Below are 11,084 nucleotides of genomic sequence, written 5' to 3' on the forward strand. Positions count from 1 at the left end.
CTACTACCGAGTTTATTAAATTAAAGGAAGTTGGATATCATCATCGATGGCAATGTAAAGTCGATACATCACGAATCCCAAAAGAATTTGCTTTCATTCACAATCATGAATTTGCTTTCTTTCATAATCAAATGTCTTGAGTATACACAACGAGACTTAAGGGTTGTTGGCATCAGGCTGGAGCCACAAACCCAAAAATCACCTAAATAACCAAGCATATCAAAATACCAATGAACAAACCAGTTCCAAACTATAGGCTCATACATAATTTACATTACATAGACATGGGTCATCAAAGAATGATTATACAACAAAACTACATGCTTCTACGCTGGACTTTTCCCCCAATTTAAACGGAAAAAAGGCATAATGGCAATTTCAGATTTCATCTGACGCTTGGAGAAAGGCTTTTCAGTTTTGGAACCTTGAAATCGGAAGAGAACAATTTTGGGGTCGCGGAATCCGGAATAACTGGACCCCTTTTCCTCTTCAAGCTTTTGTTATCCTACACCACAGGAAAAAAAGAAGACAAGAAGAAAAGTGGGTAATAATGACTTGTAACGAAAAGGCAAGAATATCATGAAACAAAGGAAAATTTCTTTTTCTTTTTTTTAATTGGCCACAGATCAGATAGATATAGGAGAACACCCAACAGGTATACCTTTCCAGAGTTTGTTGCAGGACCAGTGACCTTAGGAACAGATAATTCTTTCCTGAGACGAGTACTACTCCTCCTATTGCATCCTAAGCCAGAACCTTCAGTTTTTGCAGTGCAGGGATTTAAAATAGGAGTGACTAGAGCGTTCCTGAACTTCCTTAATGCTTCCAACTCTTCGGAAATCTTCGATAATTTTTCATTTAAATTCTTTCTTTCTTCTTCCATGTTACCCACTTTGCTTTCTAACTGTGCAATAGTCTCATCCTTTTCATCCTTCGCTGACCGTAGTTGCTCCATACTGGAAACAAGTTTCTGTATCTTCTCATTTGCTTGTTCCAATTCACAATGCTTACTCCTTAATTTATTCATGTATTCAGTCTCCATTACTTTATATTGGTTCCATACAAATTTCTTTTCTGCCGAGAGTGCTGATACCTTAGAATTATTTCCCAGAGCAATCTCATATTCTTGCTTCAACCTTCTCAGTTCAGCTTCCAATTGGTTGGAGCAGTCCTCTTCTTGTGGCATGTTCCTATTAGACTTCCTCCGAACAGACCTGCTCTCACTGTCGGTGGTCCCTTTCTTTCTCTTGCCAGCAGTATCCTCACATAGTTTTCCTTGTTCCTGAAAAAGTGAATGTTCAGCAGTAAGCATAGTGACAAGCATAAACAAAAAATCAGAAAATGCATGGAATATGCAATGTTGACATACTTCTGCATTGGACAGCTTCTGAGAAAGGAATTCAAACCAAGCTTTAAAATCAGCCAACTCATCCTCTTGGTGTTCTGCGGATACAAAAGGATAAAGCCAAGAATACTTTGGTTAAGTGATATCCAAATTGAGAAATAGTGTCGATCCCCAATTTTCAACTGTTCCTAAGATAAAAATTCCCCTTAAACTGCAGTAAAAAAGACACGTCCATTGATAATGTGATGGCTTAATATAAGTTCTCCCTCCAAGCTATGTGAGGACTGAGAAGTGACCCCATGGGGATAGAATCTAGGATCTTGCCAGCCAGTCACGACCATATATTTGGTATATAGGTGTCCCAATTTTTAAGTTCTGGAACATCTGTATATGACACATTTAAGCTTATATATATATATATATATATATATATATATATAAAATCAACATATATGTTAACGTTATATCCAAATATCTTATATGTAGATTTTCAGATGTATGGAAATTATATGTTTATCCTCGCTCTGATGCAAATAGTTCGAGACTCGGGTTTGGGGCCACAGGGCTTTGTGTAGGTTTTTTAACAGCCCCTAGCCTCCTCCACGCCTCAACCCAAGACTTTTTGATTCGAAACCGCACAAAGGAAAGACTTTATTTTTATTTTGAAATAAAGAATATCTTTGCTAATTTAAGGAACAACCAACAAACCAGAACTGATAATAAAAGAAATGTGCATTCTTCACGTCTAATTCGATGAAGACTTTTTTGTGCTGTTTAAACGCTAAATTTTGACATATAGAGCAAAACCGAATTATCAAGAATCGAAAGACTCCCCTTTTCTTACAGACCTCAGAATCCAAACTTCACTGACCTAAAATATAATTAACAACAGAAACCTCTCTCTGCTTTAAACTCAGTAACAAATCTGCTTTCACATCGTCTAGCAGTCGCCTCTTCTCTTCAAAAATTAAAATCCCCTTCATCTGCGAAACATTGCAGGCAGAAGATGAAGAAGTTTCAGAAATCCACATACTTCGAACCCTAGCGGAGAATCTGGCCCAAAAAGAAAAAAAAAATTGCACCACAATTGAGAACATACCTCAGAAATCTGATCCCTATAAAGACGAGTATCAGATTCCCATCCATCGTGTAGCATTCGGATGCGATCTTCAAGAAGTTTGCGCTCGCTGGCTAGGGACAGGAGCTGCTGTTGCTGAGAGCGTAACATGTGAACCATCCCATTAAAAACTTTCTCCCAATTTTGCCGCTCAGTAGAGACGGCGGAAGCTTTTGGCTTGCGCATTATAATAAGTTGCAGATAATGGAGAAGAAAGAGGAAGAGCAGAGTTTCAGTGTTTCGGAGCAGAAACAAAAGAAGACCGTTGGAGCAAGATTTGAAATGAAGGCGGAGCCATAGAATGAAATTTTTTTTTTTTTTTTTTTGGCCAAAACCATAGAATGAAATTGAAGAGTCGTACTTTTCTCCAAAAATATTAAAAATAAAAATGCTCCTTTATTTTTCTTTTTGCGTAATTTATACCTATAGTATTATTGGGTCATAGTCCCCTTTTCAACGGTCCTCAAAATTTAAGCCGAAAGCCCAATATCGGATTGCGAAAACACTCAATATCCGATTTTGGCCAAACAACCCAACTTATAAATGAGATTTTGTAGTAAGTCCCCTCCCCCCACCCCAAAAAACAAAGAAGCTAACCACTTAACCATGATATCGGGTAAGTAGGCGTTTTATTTTCTCTGTGGTTACCATAATAGTAAGAAAATATTTCAAAACTAAACACTCGCAGTTTAATTTTTTTAGGATAGCATTTTAAATTGGGCTATCGAAATAAATGACATTTTAATTTCATGATTTGAATAAAGTTTATTAATGTTTAAAAATATCAAATATGCTCAAGGTAAAAAATAAAAAAATAAAAACAATCACATATGGTCCTTCAGCTCAAAATCAATTGACCATTGGTAGGATTTCATTGCTGGATAAAAATTAGTTGTGAATTGATAATTCAGTTCCTGAAATATCACATATAATCTAGGTGTTTTTTTTTTTGAACTTTGATTCAAATAGTTTTTAGGAAACAAAACTAGAGACTTTACATTTTACCTCCAGTTCTAATTATAAGATCTCGTTTGTAAACTATAAATTAAGTCTTATGATTAAAACCAGAATTAATATTTTTCAAAGTTGAAATGAAAAAAAAAAAGAAGATAGTTTAGTGATTTAACGGAAAAGCCATTGAAGATCAAATTGATGGTAAATTGCTGGAGGTGGACGTTAATGAAGGCATGCGGTAACGTTGACGTACGTGTCAGGTTGTGCAAGGCAATCAATGATGCTTTGATTGGCATTTTGGTAACGAAAGAAAATATGTATGCCTTTGGGAACATCGTTAGGTCACTGAGCCCACAAAAGAAAAATTGAAACATGCATAATCAAGTCAATCAAATCAAATAATGCCATTATTGCCATTTCATAAGTCATATCACATGTTGTTCTTTCTTGGACTGATATACGCTGCACACGCCTAACTCAGTATTACTGATGTTTTTGGCCCCTACAAAACCAGCTTCTTCTTTTTGTTGACATTAAAAAAATTAGGCGAGTTGGCCTTGCCAGAATTAGAGCATATACTTTTAGATTCAAAAAATACTTATAAACATACTTACATATCGTCTATTAATAAAATCTTCATATCAACAACAAGATTTGAATTCACCATGTGATGATAATAAGATAAAATCTTACCAATTGGATCAACTATTGCTCAGCATTAACTGAGGCTTATTACCTCACCTCTTCCAATACACTAAAAGCATAATCGGTAATTAATCCGATCCATGCATATGTTTGCGTGTCTGTTCAAGATTATGACATGAATGTGCCTATCAAACGAAACGATCCATCGAAGCTCAGAGTGTCGCTGTCTAGGTTGCGTACTCAGAGGGAAAATTATGACTCTGGCATGTACATTTTCATAAAAGATATATAACTGTTTGTAGTTAATATGAATATACTTGTCATTATGAAAAAAAAGAAAAATAAAAAGGAGACGAAGAAATGTTGAAAATAATCAATATATCATGGAGTCTGAATAGACACGTTCGGTATAATTGGTGATATCAGTGTCCTGGCCTAATGTCACTAGACGAATAAGGTCAAACCAGATACAGAAGTACTGAAAGATGATGAAACAAGCCTTATTGAGCCCCGCAGTCGTATTCAATCAAACCTAGATATTATATACTCCTCCGGTTCTTAATATAAGACCCATTTAAAATTTGATTAGATTAAGGAAGTTAGGTAAGTTAGTTAATTATAAGAAAAGTGACATATTTTTTCTAAAACACCATAATCATTTTTCTTAATACCCACTCTCCCCCTTCTACTTAATTATGATTGAGAGAGTATCCATAGGGATAATTTAGAGAAAATTGATAAATATGATAAATGGATCTTATATTTAGGACCAAAACCAACTCAAAAATTGAGTCCTATATTAAGGACCGGAGGAGTATATACATATTAATACCGTGGTTTTTTGGTTTCTAAAATTTCAAATCAGTTATTTTTATTCCTGAAATTTGATTTTTTTTAATCTACTTAAAGATTTTTTTTTCCTGACAGAAGGACTAAAACAAAAATGATGTCAAATTTTGATGAACTAAAATCATTGGTAAAATTTTATAGTCATGATTGAAAATAGTATTAACTCTATAAACTTATATGAATGGCTAAGTTTGGTTTGAATTGGTTTGGCACATTTATAGTCGTTGTTATATATATATATATATATATATATATATATGCAAATGTACAGCTTGGCTTTTGTCTGCAATATAACATATGAGTAGACTACAGCTGTGTGAAAGGCAGCTTCACCAGCTGTCATGAACCGAATATGATTCTACCTTCTACGTACTCTCTCTTCATTCTTCTTCCCATATTCCTCATTTTGAAGTTACGTTGCATCGTCCCAAATTCCATATCACTATCTCTAACTTGGCTGGCTCCTACTTGCAGAACTACCACTCCCTTTATTTCCGTTTCCATTATTTAGACTTAACTTTCTTCCCCTCTTTCCTTGGTATGTTTATTAATATATATGTACACGCCCCTCTAATAACGCTACCTATAACCCTATCGTTTCACCTTTGTTTGGCTGTATATGCGCATGATACAGAGAGAACACCAACCTCATATGGTCCATATATACAGCTCAAGGGTGATGAACATTTATAATACAATGGTGGATCTTATCTGATCAAATGAGACTTCATTACTAAACGAAGGAATTCACAGTTGGACAAGATTTGGATACATATAGACGTTCCCACTGTACTCCAACCAATTAGTTTAATTGTGTGTTTTGTATCGGATAATTACTAAGTTTTGATCTTCGCCAACTTTGAAGTCACGGACTAATTGACTTGGTCCTCAAAGATGTAATAAATCAAGTTAGGGTTTCGTTCTCCTTGACGTCAATTATATTGGTTGCACAGATTTTTTTTCCTTCCTTTTTTGCCCCATTGTGATCACTCCATATGAACCACGCACTGCACTTAGAAGACGACATAGCGCAAAAACATGTATATCATCCTTTCGATGGCTACAAATGTTGAAAAGAAAAGTTGTGTCGTCTCTTCTTGATTATACTGTTATTATTATTGTTCTGAAAATAAATATCAGGTTGGGGTTGAACGTGCTGGATCCTAATCGCAAATTGTCCTCTAAATCTATCCAACGGAGTCTGAATGAATGATTCAGAGATGAAACCAAAAATTGAGAAGATAAGAGTGAGCCGTGGGGGCACGAGGCTTTGCCATTGCAAGTCAGAAAAGTAAGCCAACCACAGCAAAGATATATATAGAGAATATAGCACTGCCTCTCAACCTTTGCTCCATACCAAAACAAAACAAAACCTCTTTTCACTGTCAGATTAAATGCTTCCCACTACATGCACTTGTCACTAACACAAACCTCTCCATTGATCAGAGGTTTCTTCCCCCCTCATGCCCCACGTTTTTAGCACTGATGCCAATAATATACCCCAGCTCATACACTTCCTCTTGTGCTATAAATGGAGACTCCTGGCTCCTCAATATTTCTGCATAAGAGAGACTTCCAAGAAGAAATAGACCATAAGCTCTATTCCTCTTCTAGGTTCCTGTGTTTTTGCCTTATCAATGGCTCTTTCTAAGCTTCTTGTTGCTTCCCTCCTCATCATATCCCTCTTCCTTCTTCACCATCACGCTGCGGAGGCGGTAATTAACTCAAACCATATATATACGCTCAATATCCCCTCTGACTCACATATATATAATTCGAAACTGATCCTATATCTTATACTAATATAAAAAAACAACGTTGTTCTTTGGGCAGGTCGAAGGAGAGGCAAAAGAGCAGGGCTCTGTTGCTGAGAAGATAGGTACGGCTCTCTCTCTCTCTCTCTATCTTCCTTTATGTACGCACATGCCTATATACATGGTTGTGTGTGTATCATATATATATAGAATGGAATTGAAGAGGGTGAATAATAATATCAGATTGTAATGGAGCATGTGGAGCGAGATGCCGATTATCGTCAAGGCCTCATCTGTGCAAGAGGGCGTGTGGGACTTGCTGTAGGCGGTGTAACTGCGTACCTCCTGGGACGGCCGGCAACCAACAAGTGTGTCCCTGCTACTACAACATGACCACTCACGGCGGCCGCCGCAAGTGCCCTTAATCGCTCTTCAATCTCACTCGCTCCGATCATTTTTCTCCCCGGTCATATTTATATTTCTTTTAATCACTGTTGAGTCCGTACTATACTCTGTTTCCTCTTATTTTACTTCCTGTACTACGCTAAATAAATGTCTTTTTTTCTTCTTTTTGTTTTTCCCCTGTTTTACGGCTGTTTATGTATTCAACTTGATGATATAAAATAAAATTTGCGTTTACACTTTAATTTAAATCTTTAATTGTCTATGTTCCATGGCGTTGCTGTACATCTCATCTCAAAATTTAGTTAAAATTATTTACAGATAATAGATATATGACAAATATAATTTATTTTTAAAGAAAAAATCTTATTTATAAAAAAAATGTGAGTGAAAGAGATAATGAGTGAAAGAAAAATATAAGAACGACGTGTAATTAATTAAGGTAAAAATGAAAGACGTGTTCGGTTAAATGTTTAAATATTAGAAAAGTGTGATGGCAGCTCGTAAAAAGAAGTGTAGCCGTCAGAAAATTGCACTGACTTATAAAAACGAACAGACGGAATAACATTCATTATTTCACGCTGTTATCATTAATGAGCTGGTTACTATTAATCAGTGAATCATTACTATCTGGAACGTAAGCTTATGTTCCTATTTATAAGTTATTCCCAATATGTTTTATATAAACTAAGAAAACTTAAAACGTTATTAACTCTCATTTAAAATTTAATAATTTTTTAATTTTATCCTTATTTAATATATATTATTCCTTATACAAATAAAGTCAACATAATAATAAATAAATGATAAATTGTACATTTATATAAAAAATTTCTCTTAATACACTATAAAAAGAATAAAAAAATGCATAATCTCTCTGCTATATAAATAGGACAAGAGGAATATATGATACATTTAATCTTTTCTTTCAATGTACACCAAAAATTCGCATTTACAAAGACAGTTTTTTCACTCTTTTGAAAAATATATATTAATGGTTGGCAAACCTCTAATATCTTAGGACTCACGCGTGCGTGCCCCAGCCAGTTTTTTTTTTTTTTTCAATGGAAAGTAGTTTTCTGGAAGCATCCCTGTGGTAAGGAGAAGAAGAATGCTTGCACGAAAATTTTTGTCCTGTATTCTTCTTCAACAGGGTATATTTGGTTGCATGAAGGAAAAGTAAAATAACAGGCAAAGTGAATTGGAAATCCATTTTCACATTATTATATAAAAATAAGACTATATAGTATTTGACCAAATAATAATTAATATATCGTATTTTGTGGGCATTATTTGCCCTTAAATTTTTGCACTATCAAACAGAAGTGAAATCCAAGTAAATAAGGATAGCACGAACTGGACCAAGCCCGAAACATGTACACATGCCCAGAGCAAAATATTTTCATTCACAAACCCGGCCTGTGTCTTTGCATTGTGACGGAAAGGTTCAAGGAGCCCGAGACGATTAAGATTTTGAAATTGATGAATGAGATGAAAATACTCCCTCCACCTTTTTTTATAAACAACAACTATCATTTCTCTTATTTTTAAATATAAATAATATTTATAAGTTGTCTTAAATTTTCATAGCAAATTTCCTATCTTGCTCCCATTAATTACTTATTTTAATATTTAAGATATTTATTGTCTCGTTTCCTAAATCTTCATCTCTCTTCATCACATATTTTTTCTCTTTTATAATTTTTTTTATTATAATAATTTTTTATTCTCTTTCTTATACTCTCTCCCCCCATAAATAAGAATATTTTAGAGAAAAAATTTCTAATTTTTATCTATTTCTTGTCTTTAACTAATGCAATGGAGTGTTATATTTCTTATAATAAAGGATAGAGTGAGTAAGAAATAGCGGCTTTTTCTTCCTTCAAAAAAGGAAAATTTAATCTGAGACAGTATGAGGGATGTTTATTATACGGGATGGTTTCGTATTTTTATCTTCTAATATGTATCTCATAGTTGTATGAGTTTTTATGACACATATACCTTTTACAGTAGATTGGGATTGTAACAACGACATCAAACATGTTTTGCTTCAATAGCTATTCACATGTTACTGGTTTAGGGCAATCCTATTCACCACGCTAATTCACGAATAAATGTCAATTTTCAATTAATTAATGTATTTACTCTACATACTGATTTTTTGTTCTCTTAATAATTACGGTCATTGAAGTAATAAAATATGACTGTGATGAGCTATAAAACGAAGCTAGATCGGTCCTAATCTTAATGCATGTTGTTTATGGAAAAAAAAAGAAAAGACTGAAGTGTGAAATTTGATCCTTTAACTTTATATAAGAACTTAATATGATCTCTTAATTTTAAAAAGCATATGTTTAGTAATTTAACCCTAAAATCATTAGATTTAAATGATATTTTTTGTAATAATCATTGTTGTTTTGAAAATTAAACTTAATATGATAACATTTAAAAATATCTTATCAATATTTTATATCTCAATGTCATATTTCTTGTTAAAAAAATTTAGGATTAAAGAGTTAAAAATATACTTTTTAAAGTTAAGAGATTAAATTGAAATTTTTTATAAAAATAAAGAATTAAATGTGCACTTTAACGGGAAAAAAAAAGAATAATAAGTGCTGAATTCAATATTTATCCGATAAAATACCTGCAGACACTTCTAAATTTGTAAAATAAATAGTACTCGTATTTGATGAAATTTAATGTAAAATAATTTATAACTTTATAGTTACCAAAATGCTCAATTTTTGCTAAAAAATAATGCCTAACAATATAATTTTGACAAAACATTGCCCTTTCAAAAAGAATTCAACAAAGACGCGTTTTTGTAAGGTAAAAGGGATTAAAGACGAGGGAAGGCAAGGACATTAATTAAATCCCCGAATTGATATTGCCAGATGTATGGAAATGATGTGGTTCGTAAAGGAGATTACAAGAGTAGCATTAAAGCTTAATAAATGATGAATCATTTGTGAATTGTAATGACGACAGAGGACACTTCATAATTTTACGTAGCGGCTGAGAAAAACATTAGTCACAGCTCACAGCCTGCGTATGCCCAGCGCCACACCTAACCTTGCTTCCCATCTCTGCCTAATATTACAAAATCCCCCCCCACTCCCCCCGGCGGCCCCTGTTCCCACCCCGCTTATAAATCCACACCCCTCTCATCCCTCTCTTCGTCACGCGTCATGGCCTTCTCCAAAGCTCTCGCCTCTTCCCTCCTCGTCTCCATGCTCATTCTGCATCTCGCGGAATCCGATCTGGTAATTTTAATAACTCTTACGCATCTCCTCTCACTCAGTTATACATTGTTTGATCCTCATAATTAAACGTTGTTTATCTGTTCATCAGGTGATCAAGACCACGGTGGACGGCCCCTCACCATCCCCTTCGCCGCCCCACATAGGTCCGTCTCAGTGTTACTGCTTCATTTTGCTCAGTTCACTTCTGTAGATTTCTTGGTTTATATTTATGGTTGATTTATAATGTGGAGCAGATTGCGATAGTGAGTGCGATCGGAGGTGCAAGTTATCGTCGAGGCCAAGACTCTGCAAGCGTGCCTGTGGCACCTGTTGTGCTCGCTGCAACTGCGTCCCCTCTGGAACTTCCGGCCATTACGACGAGTGCCCTTGCTACGCCAATATGACCACCCACCACGGCCGCCACAAATGCCCTTAGACTTATTAATTACGTCTATTGAGTTTAATCCTCATGCAATGTCTGGCGACATAAATAAATAAGTTATGATCTCCCCTGTTTCTATTTTAATTTTAATGTGTCATATATAATATATGTAAGGTCAGAAAATATATTCTGCTGTGTTAATTTATATCTTCATTATTTGGGTTCAAGGATTTTGTAGATTCCCCTAGAACTGAAAGTCCAGAAAAATGCTTCACATAAATCATACTTTTGAGTGGAGTGGTTTTGTTCGTTATGCCAGCACAGAAAACATGCGATGGAGCCGGAAACCAAACGGTTGCGCAAAATGAAATAAATGTAGGCAAACGTGAGT

The 11,084-nt window shown here is 34.8% G+C and overlaps 3 protein-coding genes across 3 annotated transcripts; 2 read left to right on the forward strand and 1 right to left on the reverse strand.

The window, feature by feature from the left end:
- Window positions 1–75: 75 nt before the first annotated feature.
- On the reverse strand, window positions 76–2,718 carry LOC114740613 (cytadherence high molecular weight protein 2). Its single transcript, XM_028928794.1, has 5 exons — window positions 2,445–2,718; window positions 2,217–2,328; window positions 1,370–1,443; window positions 662–1,282; window positions 76–505 (listed from the first exon to the last, which is right to left on the reverse strand). The coding sequence occupies exons 1-5, from the start codon at window positions 2,646–2,648 to the stop codon at window positions 386–388; spliced, it is 1,131 nt and encodes a 376-aa protein (XP_028784627.1). The 5' UTR covers window positions 2,649–2,718; the 3' UTR covers window positions 76–385.
- A 3,740-nt stretch (window positions 2,719–6,458) lies between these two features.
- On the forward strand, window positions 6,459–7,317 carry LOC114740614 (gibberellin-regulated protein 1). The gene is made up of 3 exons (XM_028928795.1): window positions 6,459–6,625; window positions 6,744–6,789; window positions 6,908–7,317. Exons 1-3 carry the CDS (start codon window positions 6,548–6,550, stop codon window positions 7,087–7,089), a joined length of 306 nt encoding a protein of 101 aa, XP_028784628.1. The 5' UTR covers window positions 6,459–6,547; the 3' UTR covers window positions 7,090–7,317.
- A 2,920-nt stretch (window positions 7,318–10,237) lies between these two features.
- On the forward strand, window positions 10,238–11,023 carry LOC114740660 (gibberellin-regulated protein 11-like). The gene is made up of 3 exons (XM_028928852.1): window positions 10,238–10,332; window positions 10,421–10,475; window positions 10,566–11,023. The coding sequence occupies exons 1-3, from the start codon at window positions 10,258–10,260 to the stop codon at window positions 10,745–10,747; spliced, it is 312 nt and encodes a 103-aa protein (XP_028784685.1). The 5' UTR covers window positions 10,238–10,257; the 3' UTR covers window positions 10,748–11,023.
- Window positions 11,024–11,084: the final 61 nt, after the last annotated feature.

This window comes from Neltuma alba, unplaced genomic scaffold (assembly GCF_004799145.2).
Source record: "Neltuma alba isolate B1F8T4 unplaced genomic scaffold, ASM479914v2 tig00003186_pilon, whole genome shotgun sequence".
Lineage (NCBI taxonomy): Eukaryota > Viridiplantae > Streptophyta > Magnoliopsida > Fabales > Fabaceae > Neltuma > Neltuma alba.